Source organism: Bufo bufo, chromosome 3 (assembly GCF_905171765.1).
Source record: "Bufo bufo chromosome 3, aBufBuf1.1, whole genome shotgun sequence".
In the NCBI taxonomy this organism is placed as follows: domain Eukaryota; kingdom Metazoa; phylum Chordata; class Amphibia; order Anura; family Bufonidae; genus Bufo; species Bufo bufo.
Genome location: NC_053391.1, coordinates 98,575,778 through 98,599,671, shown reverse-complemented (window position 1 = coordinate 98,599,671; position 23,894 = coordinate 98,575,778). Strand labels below are relative to the sequence as shown.

Here is a 23,894-nt window from a genome sequence, read left to right as displayed (position 1 = left end):
TCCGTCATTCCAGCAAGTGTTCAGTATTTTTGGCCGGAGAGAAAACTGCAGCATGCTGCGGTATTTTCTCCGGCCAAAAACGTAAGAGGGACTGAACTGATGCATCCTGAACGGATTGCTCTCTATTCAGGTGGTTATTAACGGTACATACTCAGATTGGGTCACTGTCACTAGTGGAGTACCTCAGGGGTCAGTATTGGGCCCTATTCTCTTCAATATATTTATTAATGATCTTGTAGAAGGCTTGCATAGTAAAATATCAATTTTCGCAGATGACACTAAACTGTGTAAAGTAATTAACACAGAAGAGGACAGTATACTACTACAGAGGGATCTGGATAGACTGGAGGCTTGGGCAGATAAGTGGCAGATGAGGTTTAACACTGAGAAATGTAAAGTTATGCACATGGGAAGGAATAATGCAAGTCACCCGTACATACTAAATGGTAAAACACTCGGTAACACTGACATGGAAAAGGATCTAGGAATTTTAATAAACAGCAAACTAAGCTGCAAAAAACAGTGTCAGGCAGCGGCTGCCAAGGCCAATAAGATAATGGGTTGCATCAAAAGGGGCATAGATGCCCGTGATGAGAACATATTCCTACTACTTTACAAATCACTGGTCAGACCACACATGGAGTACTGTGTACAGTTCTGGGCTCCTGTAAACAAGGCAGACATAGCAGAGCTGGAGAGGGTCCAGAGGAGGGCAACTAAAGTAATAACTGGAATGGGGCAACTACAGTACCCTGAAAGATTATCAAAATTAGGGTTATTCACGTTAGAAAAAAGACGACTGAGGGGAGATCTAATTACTATGTATAAATATATCAGGGGGCAGTACAGAGATCTATCCCATCATCTATTTATCCCCAGGACTGTGACTGTGACGAGGGGACATCCTCTGCGTCTGGAGGATAGAAGGTTTGTACACAAACATAGAAAAGGGTTCTTTACGGTAAGAGCAGTGAGACTATGGAACTCTCTGCCTGAGGAGGTGGTGATGGTGAGTACAATAAAGGAATTCAAGAGGGGCCTGGATGTATTTCTGGAGTGTAATAATATTACAGGCTATAGCTACTAGAGAGGGGTCGTTGATCCAGGGAGTTATTCTGATTGCCTGATTGGAGTCGGGAAGGAATTTTTTATTCCCCTAAAGTGAGGAAAATTGGCTTCTACCTCACAGGGTTTTTTTTGCCTTCCTCTGGATCAACTTGTAGGATGACAGGCCGAACTGGATGGACAAATGTCTTTTTTCGGCCTTATGTACTATGTTACTATGTTACTATAAAAAAATGCATGGGGATAAAATTGATCAGTTCTTTTCCGGTATTGAGCCCCTAGGACAGAACTCTATGCCGGAAAAGAAAACCGCTACTGTGAAAGTACCCTAAGTCAGAGGGAAAAAAAAAACTCAGATACTGAACAACGGATCTGTGAAAAACGGACCACAAAACAACAACGGTCGTGTGCATGAGCCCTAAGCAAGAGCTTTGCTCTTAGTCCTTGTGCACACAAACATGTGCTGCAGTCCGCAATGCACGGGCACCAACCGTGAGCCAGCCACATGCGGATCGCGACCCCATTCACTTGAATGGGGTTCAGCGATCTATCCGTTCCGCAAAAAGATAGGACAAGTTCTATCTTTTTGCGGAACGGAAGCACGGAACTGAACACCACAGAAGCACTCCGTAGTGCTTCCGTTCCGTGGTTCTGTTCTGTTCTGCACCGCATCTCCGGATTTGCGGGGGGTCCGCATCCGTGATGCGGAGTGCACATGGCCGGTGTCCCCTGTATTGCGGACCCGCCGTATGCGGGCCCGCAATACGGCCATGGGGGGGACACTGTCGTGTGCAAGAGGCCTTACTATAGAGATGACAAGCTCCTCTTAAAGGGTTGTTCGCTTATCCTATATTGATGACCTATCCTCCAGATAGGTCATCAATATCAGATCGGCGGGGGCATGACTGCTGTGCCAGCTGTATGGAGAGAACGCAGCGCTCGTACAACTGCTGCGTTCTCTTCGGCCTTGCAGCGGCGAGCAGTGTAATTACAACTCCTCCGTCCCATTCACTTCACTGGGACGGCTCAGGCCTAGTCACTTGACAGATTCCCTTTTAAGGCCTTTTTTACACGAGTGAATCTGCTCAGGGGAAAAAAAAAAAACAGAGGGTTTTCCACGCAGGTTCAATCAGGTTTTTTTTCTGCAATTGCGTTTAAAGTCCGGATTGAATGCGTATTTCACACGCGTGAAGAAAAATTGAAGATCAACAATCTACATCTCCTAGGAAAAGTCAGTGAAAAACACGTTGCATCCGGATGTCGTCCATTTTTCACTGAAGCCCCATGCACTTCTATGGAGCCAGCGCTGCGTGAAAAACGCACAATCTAGAACATGCTGCGATTTTATTTAATTTTTTTCCTGAATGCATAGATGAGTGAGTGATAAATAACGCTCATGCACCGGATGCTGGATACATGTATTGTATCCAGACAGAAAACTCACTCGTGTGAGAGAGGCCTTAAAGAAAGTCCCTCCATGGGTTCCCATGGTTTTTCACGGTACAAGCGCTGCTGCTTTTACTGTTTCTTCAGGCAACAAAGTGATCAGTGGTGAATGTTGTATCAGCTGCTGATCATGTGCTGAGGTTTGGGAGCCAACAAAGCCAGGCTGCAGCGGGGAAAGCACGGCTCGTCTCCATCCTTGTGCTGGGAGCATTCCTGTCCGCCCCTGGGATAAGCCTGCAGATCCGTGCCCCCGGGGTTACGGAAAGTAGATGTCCATGGCTGCAAACATAGTCCTCTAAGTAAAAGTACCTCTTAGGCCTCTTGCACACGACCGTATGTATTTTGCGGTCCGCAAAAAATACAAATGACATCCGTGTGCATTCCGTATTTTGCAGAACAGCCGGCCCCTAATAGTACAGTCCTATCCTTGTCCGTAATGCGGAATGGAAATACAGAAACTGAATGCACACAGAGTATTTTCCGTTTTTTTTGCAGACCCATTGAATTGAATGGTTCCGTATACGGTCCCCAAAAAAAACGTAACTGACATGGAAATAAAATACGTTTGTGTGCATGAGCCCTTAGTCTACTTTCACATCTGTGCCCCAATCTATTTAGCATTTCATACAATTTTTATGACCTGAATTTGCAGTTCTGACGTCTCCTTGTAGCCCTAAGCTTACAGTTTGTGTATGTGGGCAAGCTGTATGTTGGGGGGTGTAAACAGTTAAATCCGTTTACATACAGCATGGTAGAGCAGAGACCAAGCTGACGTTAAAGGGGTTGTCCCACAGGATAGGGTATAAGTGTCTGATCAGCGGAGGTCTATGGAGGGCCCGCGATCATGAGACTGGGTGCCCTGTGGTCCCCTGTGCCCCCTGTGGCTACACATTCAGCAGTATTGGACTTGTAGAGATAGCGTAGCACTGTATCCGACTACATCCCGCAGAGCCATAGAGAGGGAATGTGCCAGGGGATCAGGACCTCCATTTCCGCCCCAATGTTCAGACCCCCGCTGATCAGATACTTTTCCTGTGGTTAGGGGGGGAGGGATAGGTGTGTTTCATGAGACAACCCCTTTAAGAATATTACATTGGAAGCTTCTTCTGAGACCCCTAGCAATCGTTTGTTATTGCTGTGCGCAGTTTCATACGACCATACGTTTTCCCCTGCAATGTTTGGGCATGTTCACACACGGCAGATTTCTTTCAGAAAAAATCAGTTTTAGGCCTCTTTCACACTACTGTTTTTTTTTTCCGTTTTGCGGTCCGTTTTTTGCGTTCCGTATACGGTCCGTATACGGAACCATTCATTTCAATGGTTCCGCAAAAAAAACGGAATGTGTTCCGTATGCATTCCGTTTCCGTATTTCCGTTTTTCCGTTCCGTTGAAAGATAGAACATGTCCTATTATTGCCCGCAAATCACAGTCCGTGGCTCCATTCAAGTCAATGGGTCCGCAAAAAAAACGGAACACATACGGAAAAGCATCCGTATGTCTTCCGTTTCCGTTCCGTTTTTTCTGAACCATCTATTGAAAATGTTATGCCCAGCCCAATTTTTTCAATGTAATTACTGTATACTGTATATGCCATACGGAAAAACGAAACGACGGAACGGAAACGGAATCACAACGGAACCAAAAAACGGAAGAACGGATCCGTTAAAAACGGAACGCAAAACATTGAAATGGACATACTGTAGTGTGAAAGAGGCCTAATACATCTGAATTTATTTGGTTTTAGTAGAATTTGCATAGATTTCTGCAAGTCACATAAAGATGAATGGAAGTCACCAAAACTTCTGCTGCGTGCCAACTTTCCTTACTGCAATGAAGGGGGGGGGGGGGGGGGGGGGGGGGGGGGGGGGGGGTGTCCTTCTCCTGAGCAAGACCTCATCATATGTCCTAATAGGCCAGGGGTCAGCTACCTGCAGCACTCCTGCTGTTGTAAAACTACAGCTCCCAGCATGCACACTTGCACAGATGTTCTTGGAACTTCCTTAGAAGTGAATGGAGCATGCTGGGAGTGGCAGTTTTATAACAGCTGGAGTGCCGGAGGGTGCTGATCCCTTTAGTAGAACTGCAAGAAAAAGGGGGTCATTCAGCACATCCCAATGCACAGGTGCACGCTGCCATGGCTAGAAACACAAAGAAAAAAAAAACACAGTGCAACAGCACTCTGTAAACCAAATAACGTACAATAACGCCATAGTTGTAGAAAATATTCTAGTGCTAATGCCACGCTTATTTTGTAAATTTGAGACTCTTGGCAAATACATTTTGTACAAAATTATTTGGGTCCGTCTGCCGGCGTCAAGGCGATCTCTGTAAGGCGGGAACCTAACACTAAATACTACCTGTTATGTGCCATAACGGCCGCCATAAAATTCAGGGAGTGCAGGTTCCACACGCATGCTGGGTCCACTCTATAGCTCTCCCGGTGCCAGACAGCTTCCAGGGAGAGCAGACTACAGCTTTAGGCCTCATGCACACAGCCGTTGCCCGTATTGCGGCCGATATGCGGGCACTGGCCCGTATGCTCCCCGCATCATGGATGTGGACCCATTCACTTGAATGGGTCCGTAATCTGGAACTGCGGTGCGGATCGGAGGCACGGAACCCCACGGAAATACTACGGCGTGCTTCCGTGGTGTTTCTATCTGTGCCTCCGCACCGCAAAAAATAAGAACTTGTTCTATTTTTTTATGGTGCGGACGGATCACGGACCCATAATGGGTCTGGATCCGTTGCGGCTTCCACACGGATGGGGCCCGTGTATTAGGGACCGCAAATTTCGGTCCCCAAAGGACGGAACGGCCGCACAACGGCCGTGTGCATGAGGCCTTATACTTACACTAATTAAAATCAGTCTATAGGGCAGACATGGCTAGAAACACGAAGAAAAAAAACACAATGCAACAGCACTGTTCTGTGGTTTTTTTTTTTTCTTCTTCTTTCAATCCTTTTAGTTAGGCCTTAGGCCATATGGAGAGGGCTTGATGGGATAGTCCTTTTTACTGCTCTTTGCTGACCAAACACCAATACCAGGGGGTATTTTATCAACCTGAAATACACCTAGATTAGACGTATTTCAGGTGCAGAATGCGACTTTTCCCCCGCTCACGCCAGGTCTAAAAAAGTGGCTGTGGCTGGCTCACATTTGGATCCGCCGAAGTTATGAGCATCCTCTGAAATACACGTTCACGGCTCATGCACGCGACCACATCTGTTTTGTTGTTTGCAAATCACAGATCCGTAAAATACGGATCCCAGCCATGTGCATGCCACCATTTTTTTTTCAAACTCCTCTAAAAATGTCCTATCCTTGTCCGTAAAATGGACAAGGATAGGACATGTTCTATCTTTTTTTGCAGGGATGCAGAACGGACGTATGGATGCGGATAGCACACGGCGTGCTGTCCACATCTTTTGCGGCCCCATTGCGATTAATACGTCCGCATCCGATCTGCACCGAACATACGGTGGTGTGCATGGGGCCTTACTGGTAATGTTTGCGATGTGACCTAATTAATGTATACCCGGAGAACAACCAACTTTTATGTTAAAAAAAAAAAGCATGGTGGGGTGTGCTGCCCACCCATCATCATGCAGAAGACAGTCCAGCTACATCAAATCCCAGAAAGCCGATAGTTTAGTGACACAGAACGGTATAATCTGGTGTTACGTAAATCCAGTTCACGTTCCAGATGGTGGTCTTCTAATCAGCCCATGCCAACCTCTGCGTGGCGTCATTGTGAGCGCTGATTGAAAACCCTGCGCTGCATGCTCGCTCTGTGGCAGTGAATAGAAGGAAAGCCCTTGGTGGCCTGAAATGCTGTTCTTATACAATTCCCTGCGTACGGGAAGCTATAAATATCCGCCATCGCTTCTTCCCGCATCGTATTCATACATATTGAGGTTTTATTGAAAAGATTTCTAGAGATTACCAGTCCCTCTGACGATATAATTCATGTTGAATTCTTCAAAAAAAACTGCACTTCTGTGATTGGATAAATGACGAATCCTTAAAGGGGTACTCCAGTTGTTAGAAGTTATCCCCTAACCGAAATCAGTGCGGGTCCTACCCCTGGAACCCCCCACTTATTATGAGAATGGGGGCCCCCATACCCCCTGCAATGAATGGAGCGGCCAGTCGGACATGCACATTCTATGGGAATTCTGGAGATAGTGGAGTGCTGTGTTCTACTGTCTCAGGAACTCCTGTGGATAAGGCTACGTTCACACCGGCGTTTCGGTGTCCACCTGTGAGATCCGTTTCAGGGCTCTCGCAAGCGGCCCCAAACGGATCAGTTTAGCCCCAATGCATTCTGAATGGATGCGGATCCGTTCAGAATGCATCAGTTTGGCTCCATTCCGCTCTGCTTGCAGCGTTTTGGTGTCCGCCTGGCGATGCGGAGCCAAACGGATCCGTCCTGAATTACAATGTAAGTCAATGGGGACGGATCCGTTTGACGTTGACACAATATGGTGCAATTGCAAACAGGTCCGTCCCCCATTGACTTTCAATGTAAAGTCAGGACGGATCCGTCGGACTAACAATTAGACTTAGACTTTTTTTTTACATAGAATGCAAACGGATCCGTTCTGAACGGATACAATCGTTTGCATTATAGGTGCGGATCCGTCTGTGCAGATACCAGACGGATCCGCACCTAACGCAGGTGTGAAAGTAGCCTTAGGCTACATGCACATTACCGTATGTGTTTTGCGGTCCGCCCAAAAAAAAAACGGATGACATCCGTATGCCATCCGTTTTTTTTTTTTTTTTTGCCGATCCATTGTAACAATGCCTAAAATGGACAAGAATAGGACATGTTCTTTTTTTTTTTGCGGGGCTACGGAGCGGACATACTGATGCGGAAAGCACACGGTGTGCTGTCTGCATTTTTTGCAGACCCATTGAAATGAATAGGTCCGCATCCTATCAGCAAAAAAACGGAACGGACACGGAAACCAACAACGTTCGTGTGCATGTAGCCTAAGGGGATAACTTGTAGCAGCCGGAATACTGTAATGTATTCCACCCAAGGTGAGCGAGCTTACAAATTAGGGCTCATGCACATGATCATATTTTTTGACCGCATCCGATTCGCCTTTTTTGCTGGTAGGATACGGACCCATTCACTTCAATGGGGCCGCAAAAGATGCGTTTGTCCGTTCCGTTAAATCCGCAAAAATACAGAACATGTCCTATTCTTGTCCGCATTACGGACAAGGATAGGACTGTTCTATAAGGGGCCGGACATTCCGTTCTGCAAAATGCGGAATGCACCCGGCCGGTATCCGTGTTTTGCGGATCCGCAATTTTTCAGACCGCAAAACAGGCAACGGGAGTGGGCATGAGCCCTTACAGTGCAGCGTAGTGGATTCTGACATCTGTGTGTTGTGCAGTTCACTTCAATAAGGACCTGATCACACGCAGCCGTTTTGTTGCAGTCATTTCGGACACTGCCCCGGTCATTTGAATGGCGCCTGTAGAAATCCATGCCCCTGCTGCAGACTCGGGGAAGAAATGTGCAGTCGCAGTTTCTGCCACACCGTATGTGCGCGTAGCTTGCTGTATTCCGCGGATGGATCTGCAGGACGAAAAAGCTGAATTATTATCTGTGTTTTATTTGAAAAGTGGCCAATTCTGATAATAAGAATATAACAAAGGACTGCGGTTTGTGCAATCTCGGTGCTGCCAGTCTGACCACTTTAGGAGCCAGTCATCAGCCCAGCAATCGCTCCCTGTCATTGGCCCCTGTACACATGGCGTTTTCTCGTTTGTCAGGTTTTTGCGTTTTTTATGCCTAAAATCATCACTATGGAAAGCACATCAGGAATGTGCTGCCGACCACCGAATGATCTCATTCATCCACGTACAGTATAAGGCCTCATGCACGCGACCGTGTTCGTTTTGTGGTCCACAAACCACGTTTTCGCAAAATACGGATGTGATCTGTACAATTTGGTTGCGGATCCATTGACTTTAATGGATCCGCATTTTGCAGACAAGCATAGGACGTGTTCTGTTTTTGCTAAACGGACATTCTGATGCGGAAAGCACACAGATGACTTGCATGTGCTTTCTGCATCCATTTTTGGGCCTGCACAGACCGCATCCGTATTTTGCGGATCTGCGGTTTGCAGAGGGAAAAACGGACACAGCTTGTGTGCATGAGGCTTAAAAGGAGAGCTGATCCACGTGTTATATGATGATGTTTGGGGTGTCTGTACTTCTGGAGTGCACTTATAGAGGTGCAGAGGAGAAATCCCTTTTAAAGAGTACATGTCAGCAGGATAACCCTATTAGGGTTGATCCTGATGATTGAAATGATACATGTCTTATGAAAATTGGTTTGTGGTGTTTCAGACTAGAAAGGACTTTATTCCTTATGCAAAATAAGAGTTTTGGTGCACCCGTGGACGTGGCTGAGGTGCACCCGCTGTCCAGGCCCCGCCCCTGCACGGCACCTAAGCCCTCATTTACATAACGACAAAGTCTTTTTCTCATGAATGCTGCAACCGAGTGTCACAAGTGTCATTCCAATCAGCAGGATCAACCCTACCAGGCAGTATGCTGTTTTATAATACAATCCTGCTGACAGGTGCTCTGTACCCGTGAGTGTGGCCTTTTTTCAGTGGTGGGGGCAGCACCAATCAGCGCTCTGGATTGATAGGGGTTCCAGCATTTGAAAGTGAGGGCATGTCGCAGCAATACTCCCATCATTTTCTGAGATGGGATGTATAGTTTTCCACGACGGCCATTGATGATGATGGATGGTGTAGGCTTTCTCTAATCAGTGGGGTCTGACCGAAGTGCGCTGGTTGTTTCTGTATCTCCCATTCACTATAGGTATGTGGGGGGCACACACCCCAGTTCTGGGCATACTGGGGGCTGAAGAAGTGGGTATGGCACATCCTATACGCTGACTGTAGTAGAAATCCCCTTTAAGCCGTAAATATTGGTTGTCAGGAAGTTTATAATGAAGTTACTGGGCCTGGCCAGATGTGATGGGTGCAGGGCACAAGGGGTGATGGGTGGAGGACACAGGGGGTGATGAGTGGAGGACACAGGGGGTGATGGGTGGAGGACACAGGGGGTGATGGGTGGAGGAATCAACAAGATAAAAGAGGAGAGAATATTTAAAAGAAGAAAAACTGCTACAAGAGGACATAGTTTTAAATTAGAGGGGCAAAGGTTTAAAAGTAATATCAGGAAGTATTACTTTACTGAGAGAGTAGTGGATGCATGGAATAGCCTTCCTGCAGAAGTGGTAGCTGCAAATACAGTGGAGGAGTTTAAGCATGCATGGGATAGGCATAAGGCCATCCTTCATATAAGATAGGGCCAGGGGCTATCCATAGTATTTAGTATATTGGGCAGACTGGATGGGCCAAATGGTTCTTATCTGCCGACACATTCTATGTTTCTATGTTTCTATGACACAGGGGGTGATGGGTGGAGGACACAGGGGGTGATGGGTGGAGGACACAGGGGGTGCCCCCTCACCTGGCCAGATGTGGTGGGGGCAGGACACAGGAGGGGCCCCCTTACCTGGCCATGTGTGGTGGGGGCAGGACCCAGGAGGGGCCCCCTCACCTGGCCATGTGTGGTGGGGGCAGGACCCAGGAGGGGCCCCTCACCTGGCCAGATGTGGTGGGGGCAGGACACAGGAGGGGCCCCCTCACCTGGCCATGTGTGGTGGGGGCAGGACCCAGGAGGGCCCCCCTCACCCGCAGGACGCTGATAAGACAGGAGGAGGCGGAGGTGAGGGGGAGCAGTGACTGAGTGCGCATGCGCAGGACTCGGCAGCCGGAGCCGGGGCAGCAGGAAGCGCAGTGTGTGAGTGGCTGGGCTCAGGCTGGCATGTCAGCTCAGGGGGCTCTGCTCGGGCATGATCCTGCCCAGGTCCAGAGCATCGGAGGCGGCCACCAGTGAGCTCCTGCACGGGTGACACACGCCGGCCACCCCGCTACCACTTCCCTACAAGTTTCCTGCAGGAGTGACGGAGCCGGGATGTGCAGCCCGGGGACCGGAGCGGAGAGCGGCAGCCGCTGAGCTCATGTGCCGGTGCGGGCAGAGCGCTGCGGGACACTTCCCCATGACAGTGAGCGGCACGTTACCCGGGGACCGGCAGGAAGGCAGCGGACACCTGTGTGCGGAGTGTGCGGGGAAGATGATCCCGCACTTCTCCGAGAATGCCGTCATCTCCCAGAACACCATTAACCAGCTGTAAGTAGTGACCGGGATCCCGTCTGCTGACTGATCTGGTGGGGGGGTCAGCGTGTGATCAGCGATCTGGTTGGTACTTTAGTGATCACAAGGCTGGATCACCAATCTAGTTGGCGATTTACTGTGTGCATCACTGATCTGGTTCATAATCTAGTTTGGACCAGTGATCTGGTTGTGATTTACTGTACTTTTTTTTTGGTTAGTGATCTAGTCTGGTGATCAGTGATCTGGTTATTGCGGTTTGCTCATCAGTAGTTTGTTAGTGATCTGGTTGGTGATTTACTGTGGTCATCACTGGTCTGGTCAGTGATCTGGTTAGCTTGGGTTGTCCATTAGTGGTGTGGTTAGTGATCAGGTTGGTGATTTACTTTGGTCATAGCCAGTTTGTTTAGTGGTCTAGTTTGGTGATGATTGATCTGGTCATTGTGGTTCGGTCATCAGTAGCTTGTTAGTGCTTTGCTGTGGTCATCACTGGTTTGATCTTCTGGGGTCAGGTTGCTAATCTGGTTGATTGTTCATTAGTAGTTTGATTTCTTGATCTGGTTTGCAACTAAAGCTTTTCAGGTGCTGGAGACCTAGCTCAGTCCCTAGGACCGGGGACCAGTGATTGTTCTGCTGGGATCTCTCTCCCTGGTTGCTCCTTTTGTCCATGTGTGCTGTACCATGCTATGGGGTCAGGGTTCTTGACAGTAAAAGAAAAAAGCAAGTGAATTACTGGTCGTGTAAAGGATTTAAAGGGACTGTGCCTTGTCTACTAGTGGAGGAAGCTGGAATTGCAGACAGCAGATAATGGAGAGGTGCTGAACTGTAATGATGTGCAGGAGGGATGGTGCAGCTGCCGCCGGGGGTCTCATTATGTATAATTTCCTTACTCTCCCGCCTAATGTGACGTCCCAGGGAGCTTGTCCCCGGGGGCACATAGTTTCATACATAAGACAATAGGTCTTGTACAGGACCTCGTGCCCACTTCAGGGAATCTCACCACAAGCTTCTATTGATGCCGAAATCTTCTCAATGGGTCTATTTGTTTCTGTCTTGCACACAGCTGAGTCTTGTAGGACAGAAGCCCTGACTAAACGCGCCATCTCTTCTGTGTATGTGTCATGTAGCCTGGATGGCGGCGCTTCATATGCAGTGATTCTGTTTTCTGTACTTTATGGGCAGAGGGCACTTGAGGGTCTTCTGTGACTTGTCCGGCAGCCTCTTGCACAGGTTTGTGTGGTGCGGTGGGCTTCTCGGCAGTATTCACTCCTGTGCTGTCACACTTTTCCGCACGGTCTCTTCATAAATGGAAGAAGCCGATTGTGACCGCTCTTCCTGACATCATCCTGGAAACAGGATGTCCTGCTGTATGGCCACTGCTGCAAGCGTCAAGGAGCCATGGAGGTGCGGCAGCTTAAAGGGAACCTGTCACCGGGATTTGGGGTATAGAGCTTAGGACATGGGTTGCTAGATGGCCGCTAGCACGTCCGCAATACCCAGTCCCCATAGCTCTGTGTGCTTTTATTGTGTAAAAAAACTGATTTGATACATATGAAAATTAACCAGAGATAAGTCCTGTACGTGAGAAGAATCAGGGACAGGACTCATCTCAGGTTAATTTGCATATGCATCAAATCGGTTTTTTTTACACAATAAAAGCACACAGAGCTATGGGGACTGGGTATTGTGGATGTGCTAGCGGCCATCTAGCAGCCCATGTCCTCAGCTCTATACACACAATCCTGATGACCGGTTCCCTTTAAAACCTGGAAGGAAAATTGGATTTCCAGAACTGGTATATGTAGTTCGTGTCGTGCCACCGGCATAAATAGTGTGGCTCAGGTTCAGACAATTCCTTCTTGTTAGAGGACCCCTTAACGTGGTCACCATTCCTGACGTATCTGTTTTAGTAACTCATTGTATTCCCCATAATATAAAAGTTGAGCAGCATTCCTTCTGAGAACCATGCATTCTGTCCTCTGTTATTCCTATTACAAATGTGTATTTATCATCAGGTGGGGGGTGTCCCAGCACATATCCCCAGTGTCCAATCAGTGCAGCCAGTGTCAGACTTTGCAGGAACACACAAAATAACACAGAGTTCGAAATTTTATGAACACATTTCTAGGAGGAATAACAGAGGAACAGCATGATGCAGCGTTATTATAATTATTATAATTATTTTATGAGGGATGAGTATTTGCTATAACAGACATGCCATGCAAGGTCACAGGTCCTCTTCTAGCAAAAAGGAATCGTCCAAACGATTGGGTCACTATATCAATGTTGATGAAATGACTTGAACTACTACCGGTTTTGGAAATCCTATAATCCGTTCACATTTTAAGCTGCCGCGCCTCTATGGCTACTGGATTTTTGCAGCGGCCATATGATGGGACATCCTGTTTCTACAACAGGATGTGTACATCAGGATCTCTCGGCGATCTCTGGCGCTCCAGCTGTACTATCTGAATCGCCATTCATTTATGTGGGGATTACAAGGGTAGCCAAGCAGATGTGCATGCTGGGAGGTGTGTTAAAGGTCGCATACCCCTATCGTACACCATCAGAATGCCCTATTGGCAGCCGATCATCCTTGAGAACAAAAGGATAGGGCATGTTGAAATCCTACATGTCCAGCTATTCTTTCTCAAAACATCAGTTGTCTTGGTGGGGGGTTCGTTGGGACGCCCAAACTCTAGACAGTTGGCTGGTCCCACTGTGTTTAGCCAACATTTATCGAATATGTGAGGCCACTACAATGTGATCTCGGGGTGTCCCACTGCCGGGATCCCCAGTGATCACTTATGATCTGCTGGATCAGCCAGTGAAGTGTTCCACTTCCCCACAGCGCCACCACAGGTGAAAGTGAGCATCACATACTGTAGTTACCATTGGAATCAAAAGGCTGTCCATGTAATGCACAGAAGAATCAGGTCCTCCAGGGTGAGAAATTCCATTTGTAGCCGCTCTGAGCCCAGACATGCTGATCATAGACACACATCTAAGGCCCTATTCACATCAGCGTTCAGCCTTTCCGTTCTTTTGCTCCGTTATAGCCTACGGACCTCATAGACCCCCATAGACTATAATGGGGTCCGTTAGGTTTCCGTTTAGAAGATGATTTTGGAGCGGAGACAAAAGTCCTGCATGCAGGACTTTTGTCTCCGCTCCAAAATCATCTTCTGAGCGGAAACCTAACGCACCCCATTATAGTCTATGGGGGTCTATGAGGTCCGTAGGCTCCGTTCGGCTCAGTTATGAGCCGAATCCGTCCTTTCCGTTTTCCTGCTCCTATAACGGAGCAAGAGAACGGAAAGGCTGAACGCTGATGTGAACATAGCCTAAGGCTACTTTCACACTGGCGTTTTGGCTTTCCGTTCGTGAGATCCGTTCAGGGCTTTAACAAGCGGTCCAAAACGGATCAGTTCATCCCCAATGCATTCTGAATGGATAAGGATCCGCTCAGAATGCATCAGTTTGCCTCTGTTCAGTCTCCATTCCGCTCTGGACGTGGACACCAAAACGCCGCTTGTGTCTGCCTGACGATGCGGAGGCAAACGGATCCGTCCTGACTTACAATTTAAGTCAATGGGGACGGATCCGTTTTCACTGGCACAATAGAAAACGGATCCGTCCTCCATTGACTTTCAATGGAGTTTATGACGGATCCGTCTTTGCTATGTTACAGAATATACAAACAGAATGTTAACGGATGCAGACGGTTGTATTATCTGAACGGAAGCGTTTGTGCAGATCCCTGACGGATCCGCATCAATCGCGAGTGTGAAAGTAGCCTAATGCTATTGACCTGTAACTGAACATGAGATGAGGTGGCCTCTGTGGCTTGTTGTCAGACGTTCTGCCCAGCCACTGACCTTAAAACATAAGGTGTTAATAGCGTAAATCTGTTCCCTGGAACCGTTCTTTGTGATATCCACTAAGAATAGATTCTCATGTCCTGGAGCTGCATGCTGGTGTCTTGGTCTCACCTTAGAATAACCGGATCTCCTCAAGGACTTGACCTTTGTCAGGACAGTCTGGTGAGTTTACAGGGTGCGCTGTCCTGGTCTTATCTCCCTTCAGCTTCCTGTTTATATACAGACCAGCCAGGAATTCTTCTGTTAGTTACTTTGTCTTCCTCTATGGTGAGAAAGTCTACAGGGAGGATCTGAATGGGGACATGCATAAGGGGAGTGGGATGAACCACTGCCAGAGGAAGATCTATATATAAAATACTACCTCTGCTCTATTCCACCTCTCTCCTCTACATACACACATATATGCTCTTATCTACGGGAATTAGCTACTGCCAGGCTTCTCTGATGGCAGCTTATCTCCCTGAAAACAAAAAAGATCAGACATGTTGAAATCAAACAGCCTGATCCATATCTGGCAGATAATAGAGGAAATTCAGGAAGTCCACATACACTGCCAGAGGTAGATCTATAAAAAATACTACTACAGCTACTCGCTCCCCCTATATACTCGCCTTGGCATATCTTATCTACAGGTAGTGGGAAATAAGCTACTGCCAGGCTTCTCTGGTGGCAGCTTATCTCCCTGACAATAAAAAGGATCGGACATGTTGAAATCCAGCAGCCTTATCCTTTATCAGGCAGGTACCGAGAGGTCCCCATACACATTAGGTCGTTGACCAGTTTTAACAGTATCTGATGTGTATGGTCAGCTGTACAGATGTAGCATAATTGATCTTGCCACTTGGAACAACTCTTGGCGATTTCGTAATCTGTGCTTTACATAGGACTGCAGGTGTTGCCCTTTGTAGTCTAGACTTGACTTGAGGCCTGTGAGAATAAGCTGTGCTAATTGCTGGGTTTACCCAACCGCAGGCTTCTGTTTGTCTCTCTGGACTGGGAAGACAATGCACACGGCGCTGCTTTATTCTTTACCTTGGCCTTGCCTGCATTCAGTATCCAGGTAACCTGCTGGTTGTCTTTGTTTGGGCTCTTTCTTTGTGTGGGATTGTATTTTAGGTGGCAACCTTTTGGCCAGGCCTACATAGAAATCCTTGCTGTGTACGTAGCTTGTTCTTCAAGGGCACATGAAAATGTACTGATGTAGAAATTGTACCCGGGCTGGTGTTTAGTGGTGACTTGGCCATGTTGAGATGGTAGAGAAACCCATGTTTGGTTCCCGGTAAGCCCAGGCAGAGGGCCAAGACGCACACCCTCTTTAGAAGACTATCTACGTCATCAATATCTTATGCCAACTTTTCCTCTGAAGATTAAACTGGTTGTTTCTTGCCAATAACTTTATGAAAATTTTTCAGTCCTGACCGCCCTTTTGATATTCTTTTTAGTTTCCATTTATTCAAAGTAATGAAGATCTGAAGCCGGCCATTGAGGTGGCCCATAACGTTCCAGTGATGTCTTTTGGACAGTAGCTATACGTGACGGCTGGGGCTCATGACGTTGACAGCTGGAAAGCCTCTGAGCTCCTATATCAGAGCATGTCTGATATAAGAAGGTGTTCTTCACTAGAGCTGATTCTTAGGGTGAATTCCTTTTGGAGTCTGTTCCACAGAGTACACCTCTCCTATGAGATTGGACGCATACAGAGGTACGGTAGAGGCTCATACACCTCTGTAGAAGCCCAGAACCGCAATACAACTTGTCTGCATGAGCCCTTAGTTGAATCTCTTAAGGCACATGCGCTCTCAAGAACTGTAATGGAACCTGAACCTGTTGATGCCCATGTAAGTTTCTCCTGGCCCACTATAGTCTCCTCGGCTTATTGAGACGCTGGTTCCTAAAGATTACCGCCCCTTGTTTTCGCAGTATTAAGTATTTTCTTTTGATTTAATCGGTGGACGGACGGCATTCCTGACCACGCATAGTTTGGATGTTCATCTCAGGCGACCTCTGTGCTGTTTTATTCATTTGTTTTTTTATTTTTGTCACGGTGGTAAATGTGATGGCTCGGAATATGTCCGAAGTCCACAGTAGCCATGGGGTAGTTTCCAGTTGATCTGCACCTCCATACACCTTCTTACCTTCAGTTCATCAAATCTTTATTTTATCTCTATGTATTTGGCAGATTTGCTGTTCAGAAGCCTAGGAAGTCCGATCAACTGCCACTGTAGGAGCTGTAATGGTGGCCATGTTGAATTAAAGGGGTTGTGCGCCTCTTTTTTGGCAACCTTCCTGTGCAGACCTGCGAAGGGAAGTATATTTCCCTTTTCCCGGCTCTCCGGCCTCTTACGTTTGACACTGCCATGGCAGTGACCTACTGCCCTTGCGTCATGTGACCACGTGGTACCACGTCAGTTTCTGGTTTCACCCATATGGTGTCTCATCTGTATACAGCCTGTGTCTGCATTTTGTATTATCTGGTGCTCCACAGACGTGTGAACAGAAACCAACAGAAAGTATTACCTCAAGTGCAAAGTCTAGCAGACCTGTTAATCACCTGTTGTTCCTCTGCAGTGCTTACCTAGAGAGTTGTCACACAGGACACGTCACTTGTTGGCTCACATGGGAGAACTGGGTTGGTCTGGTTACATTTGACACCCATTGAAACGTTAACATGCTGGACAGCTCAGGACAGCTGGTTTATGTTCACACGTGGCAAAATGTCTTCTGCTGATCCAAAAAACTGAATGAGGCTTGTAAAAACGTGCATAGATAGGAACCATCCCGTTCACATGCATGGAGCAGAACTTCAGGTGAAGAAATGTACATGACCCATAAAGGGTTTATTCCATCATAGACATTTTTGGCATATCCACAAACCCTTGTCGTGCAGCTGCTTTTAATGGAAAGGTGGATGCAGAATCATTTGCCTGATCCATTGATGATGGATGCCACCGATCCTTGATGGACCTCATTGAATTATAACGGGGTTTAGCAGGCTCCATTGTGGTTTCTGTAATTTTACATGCAGCCCTATTCTTTCTGTGAAGTTTGCTGAGCCTCTGACGGCATACTGGACATGCAACAGACTCCATTATGCTTTCGAGGTGTCCTCCATATGCTGGGTCAAGTGATTTTGTTTTTCTGTTGCTGTACTGGAACAGAAAACCAGAATGTTGCCGCAGATATGAACCTGGCCTAAATCTGCTAGCATGGTAGAAGTTGTCCGACATCTGCGTTCGTTTTTTCCATTGTTCTGCTCGGTTACAGGAGCAGAACAACGAAAATAACAGAAGTGCCGGTTTCGGCTCATAACTGAAACCAACAGACCTCATTGACTGTAATAGGATCCGTTCGGGTGTCAAGGTTTTAGTTTTTTTCCTGTTTGTTTTGGTCGAATCTGCAATGGAGGTCCCTATGAGAGCCTCCAAAACAGATGTGAACATGCCCTAAGTCCACCATAGATTGTGGGAATGTCCACTAAAAAGTTCCAAATATCCTGAACTTGCCCCTTTATTGCCTTGATTTCGTGTATTTGGGATTAGCATTAGCACGAATGCTCTTCTGTTTTTGTTTTTTTTTTTGTTTTTTTGTTGTTTTTTTTCTGCTGTTTGAGTATTTCGTGAGGTTCCTTGCTGGTCTGAACCGGTATAACAGGCTCTACAAGAGCATTTTTAGTATTTTGTTTTTACAAAAGTATTGCCCAGAAGGGGGTAACTGACTGACAGGTAACATTATGGAGGTCATTTTGCTGGGAACATCCGATGACTGGGGTGCAGACTATAGCTACAGAAGATTTTGGCGTCGTATAAGTAAAGGTTATTTTTATCTACCCCATAGGCTAAGCATGCATGTTAGTTCAGTAAGTGGCTGCTAGGTCACTGTACACAAATTCTTCAGCGCGTCGGAAAATTATGCATGCGATTGGTATTGTATTAGAAAAAGTTGTATGAGGTTAGAAAAAAAATCGTCTGCCACTCTTGCCAGTTGGCTATGGGGTATTGCAGCTGAGCCCCATTTACTTTTGCTCAGTGTACTGAAAAAAATAAAAGCAGACCTTTTTTGTTGTCTCAAACAGCCCCCTTATTAAGGCTTGGTCTGTGCACAAAAATTAGAGTTTCTGCTCAAAGGATGTGCTGAATCCACTTAACGGGGTTTTCCAGACCTAGAATATCGATGACCTATTCTCAGGAAGTATGCTCACTAGGAAGTAGATGTGTGCAAGTGCCACAGGCCCTTCAAACAGCTGCTTGACTGGCTTCTGAGAGTCTGACCGCCATCCATCTCATATTGGCGACCTATCCTTAGAACAGGTCTTCAGCTTTCTGATCCCAGAAAACCCCTTTAACATACAATTATGTATGATTTTCCGGAATTTCCAGTGGTTTTTACTCTTTTCACTGAATCAACACCAACTGCAAAATCTCAGAGTAAGGCATGAACATTTTGCAGCAGACTTAAGGACATTACAGCAGCAAAAGATGTCCGCCGTGTGTGCACATGGTCATAAGGTGGCCATACACAGTAGACGAAGGTCAGCCGTACCCACCAATTTCGGTGGGTCCTTCCATCCAACGTATGGTGGCATTCCGACTCTCCGCCAACATCAGATTTCAGGGGAAAGAAGGGCGGACATGTTAAATCGCAGCAGGCTTAGTCCATTGTTCTCAAAGTAGATAAACTGGTGATAACACATGCACGCTCACCCAAGCATGCATGTGCATGAAGGACTGAACAAATTTTTGTTGGACCACTATCTAAAGTGCATGGCCAACTTTTGTCTTTTTTTAGAGCTTTTCCCACTCCTGAGCAAGTGGCCTTAGCTGGTCCTGTAATTCTCCACATGGCTGGCTCCCTGTGCAGTTGCTGAAGTCTACAGCTCCACAATTTGTTCTCAAGTTAACCATTAACCATAGAGTTTATTTTTTGTTTTCTCCAAGGCTGGGGACTTGGCCTGTAGACTGCTCAGATGCTCATAAAGTTTTATGATTGTTAGACCTGATAGAGTTTTCTTCTGTGAGCGGAGAAACAAACCTGACACAAGGATTCTGTTGAGCAACACAATAATTGTGCATGATAAGCATGTCGGGTGGTAGCACACAATGGACAATGGTTGTAGGCTGCTATTCATTCTTGCCCAGAAGCAGTAAATATTCATATCCAGTCACCCACATGTGGCATTACATTAGAGAAGCCCTTGTGATGCTCTATGACATTACAAATCACCTCCTTGTCCAAGCAGCTATTTGATTTTGAACCAAGATGATCTCGGTCATGGTTTATTTTAACGCGGTCGGTGAAAGCATCCTTCAACTTTCCGGGTAAGTGACAACAATGACTTTGGAAAGTCCCTCATAGAGTAAAGGTGACCACTACCTTCAGTAGCTGCCGGCCAAACAATTGTTCCTCCCATTATTATTTACATTCACAATGGGTCTCCCAGACTATTTCAATTGAGGGCTGAGGACCTATTGAAGATCAACGTGCCCGATCCATTTTGTTTTAAAAATATATACATAAAGTTGTTTTCTCCTGTTCGTGGACAAACTTGGTGTACAATGAGGATTGCATACTTCGGGTGGAGTCTTTTTTTTTTTGGGTCAGTAAGCTTGACGACTTGTTTGCATTTCTATTATCTTTACATAAGAGGCTCTTTGCAGGTGAAAAGGTGAACTGTATGGAAAGAACAGCTGTATGTATGTGAAGAAGTGTTGTTGTCAGGGTTGTCATTCAGCTGAGCAGTGAAAGTGTTGTAGCATGACAGCGGTTAAGAGCTCCTGTTGACCTAACACATGGTTGATCTTCTCAGAAATACAGATTCTGGGAAATCTCTCCAGCTGATTGGCGGTCATTGTTCTAAGATCTAAATGTCTTGATAAAAGGTTCTCAGCAGGCTGGTGACCGGCTTTACATTTATTCAGAGGAGAAGCTTTATAGTGCTCCACACGCCTTCAGTTGTGTGATGGGGAAGGGAAGGTTCTTGAGATACCCAGCTAGATAACATCTGTTTGATGGCTAAAGCTCCTTAATTTGTTTTACAAGCAAACTGTATAAATCGGATTTAAGGGGGGGGGGGCTGCTGGCGGAGAATTTTCACATTTGACGTTCTGAATGAATTTTCATATATTGAGATCGTAGCATGATGGAAAAACCATCACCATCTTCACTACAGTTGTTACCTTGTCCCAAATGTGGGTACTTATGGAGCTTACGTTATTTTTTTTACCAGTTTTACAGTGAAATCTATAGTTCTTTTTCCAGGTTCTTAGGGTCCTGTTATAAACGTGACAAAGGGCTTAGCAGAATTATCAGTCTGTGGAGGGGTCTAAAAGGATCCTGAAAAAGAAGACAATGCTCTATTCATGTAGGTAATTGGACTTTGTTGCGGAGCACTGACTTTTGTCTTCATGAGGCTTTGGCAAGCATGAGCGCTTTTCACTTAACCACCATCTGAAGATGCTCGAAGCCGATTTACTCTACTTATACACTCTTTGAATAAAGCTAAGAACCTACAGGTCGTTGTACTTTGGTTTGTAAGGGGATACTTAACCTGAATATGAACCACTACCTTCAAAAACATTGTTGATGCTCACCAGTGGTCCACTGTTTTCAAAGATATATTCCACTGTAGATTGGGATGTACAAAAGGTCCCAACATATCTTCTAAATGTGCTCATTTGGCCTCTGTCTGGCTGGTATATGTCAGTATACCATAGGGCTGAATCAAATCGATTACTCGATCGAATCAAGTAATTCGACACAAACAAATCCTTGATGCAAATTTTTTGCATCGAGGATTCGTTTGTGTCATGTGACCTTGGAGCAGGAGTGAAGCGCTTGCTATTACTCACCGCTCTGTAGTCACCCGTCGGCCCGCACTGCGCTGCACTTTCCTCCTGACATATCGTCAATACATACGTAAGCGTGCACTATGACCTGACTCTGTGTGACGTCAGGGGAGAAGATGATGGACGAGCTGTGGAGCGATAGCCCCTACAAGAGAGGTAAGTATTTCATTTCACTGGCGCTGGGGACATGGCTAGGAGGGGCAGTTGGGGGGGCAGATGAGTTTTTATAAAGAAAAACATTCTTTTAATTAGTTTTTTGTTATTAGAGTATTTGATTATTTGTTGGATTAATTGATAGAATACTCAGTTACAAAATTAGTCGATAGCTGCAGCCCTAGTATACCACTCAAAAAGGTATGGAATATTGTAGACTAAGGTATGCCATTCAACGTATTCTTCATGGGTTTCTGTGGTCAACAAGGTCACTTTTTCTGTTAGACAGCTTTGATAAATGAGGTTCTGCCTATAGACGTGATGCATTGTAAGTTTGTCCTTTAGATGCAAGATCACATTTTCCTCGATGCCTTCTGTGAAGGTGTACGCGTGATGTAGGCCCCATGGTCTTCACAGTAGGTTTGACTTACTGTGGACCTGAGTGCCATGTTAGACAGTCCACACATCCATTTCTTTTTCAGTACTTATTCGGTATTCATCTCCTCTCCGTTCCTGAGAGCAAGACAGTCCATTACCTAATTCAGACAAAGTCAAAGGGGTCTCGCTTCTTTTTTCAGCCGGGAAGTTCTGGGCATACCACAGCTAAATATAGTGTTGTCTACACTTGACTAATATGGAAGGGGACAGTATATTGACCTGAGGCAATCTCGCCCTCAGCTTACAGTAGACGCCCTGTCGCTTGCATTGAACGGCTTCGTAAATGTCCTGCTGACTGCCAGCTGGCCACGATACAGTTAAATACTGTTCTGGGTTGTTAGTTTTGCACAGAAAAGGTACTCCGAGTGGTTTTCTCTGCTCGACAAACTTCAGTTTTGATAGGATTCAACTGTTTTTGGTTTTTCATCCAGCGTGCAAAATGATAAACCTATTCATGAGTGTGGGAAAGTGGTGCGACAAGTCTAGCGGGAGCTGTAGAGGGAGGGACACACGTGGCGTATACACTGCAGATCGGCCGCAGCATACTTGTGGGCGGAAAATCCACAGCATTTACAGTGGCAGCAAAGTGGATGAGATTTTTCCTTTTTTACGTTGCATTTCCGCCTGTGCCATGCAATGCAAAGGGTGAAATCTGCACCAAATCCACAGCATTTCCACACCGAAATGCTCCGAAAACTATGCCCCATTTGGTGTTGCTTTTTCCTGCTGTGGATTTTGTGCGTATTTTCAGAGGACCCGCAACGTGTGACCCTGCATTAAAGGTGGCCATTTTAGTTGTCACCTGGCTGTCCCATAATCTTATAGCATAAAACAAATCTGCAACTAAACTTGACTGGGAAGGCCCCAAGCTTATATTTCCGGCGATTGTATGGCCCTGTTCACATGGCGGTTTCTGTCACGCTGTGGACCCACTCTCTGTTATCCCCATTAAATAGCTGACCCACGGACTGACAACCGCCGCAGCTTCCAGTGGAGTCTGACCGGCACGCTGCGCCAAGAATGGACAAGGGATGTGTGAACGAGGCCTTGTTTCAGGGTAACTTATTTCTAATGGTGCAAACAGATGAGAGAACCTGGCATTTTATTTGGTTGGCTGGTGATGACCATTTGTGTCGCGTCCTTTTAGCCTGACTGGATATACGTTTTTTTCAGCCCTTCCTGCTTGTTATATATTCCATTATCAACCTGTAATCTTTCTCCGATTTTGATAACGTAATATAAATAACAGTCAATTAGCTCTTTCATGTAACCGTTCATCAGTCTTCCAGTCATGGTTTGTCACATCTGTCACGTATCCCGGATAAGTCTCGTACTGAATCATATGACCGACCCTTTGCTTTGTTTCAGAGAGCGATGTTTCGCCTTGTGACCCCACAGCTGTTTTGTGAAAGGGCGGCCCTGTTTGAAAATGTGAAATATTTTAATGTCTTGTGTATTAAAAATAGTAACCGAGCGGGAAGGAGTCACTTGCGGGTCCCTTGTTTATTACGTAGCATCGGGCTGCCATTTTGTGCTGGGAGCACTGTGATCCTATTCATGAGGATGCGGATTGTCTATTCATGAAGGAGTAGTGACTAATCTGGGGCAACAGCCTTTGATGTCTGATGTGGCTTCCATTACAATGAAGATGAATGAAAGATTTCTTAAGATTTCTACAACTGGACTAAATGTGGGCCACTGTGCTGCTCTTTTAGGCCTTTTTCAGATGAGCGCGTCCTGTGCGGAAATCCTGCTCAGTGTGTGAGCGTGCTTTCCCGTTATGGTCGCTTCTCGTTTCCCAGGAGCGCACGACTTTATACTGATTTTATAATGCTGTGTGTCTCTGCA

The 23,894-nt window shown here is 46.3% G+C and overlaps 1 protein-coding gene across 2 annotated transcripts in view; it reads left to right on the top strand.

The window, feature by feature from the left end:
* Positions 1–23,894, top strand: part of SSH2 (slingshot protein phosphatase 2) — a 229,781-nt gene that overhangs the window by 165,784 nt on the left and 40,103 nt on the right. Inside the window, exon 1 of one of the 2 annotated variants that reach the window (XM_040423391.1) lies at positions 10,307–10,750. The exons of the other annotated variant lie outside the window; for it this stretch is intronic. Coding sequence (XP_040279325.1) covers positions 10,581–10,750 — 170 coding nt within the window. The 5' untranslated portion in view covers positions 10,307–10,580. Of the gene's footprint in view, positions 1–10,306; positions 10,751–23,894 lie in introns of those variants that run through there. 2 annotated transcript variants of the gene reach the window in all.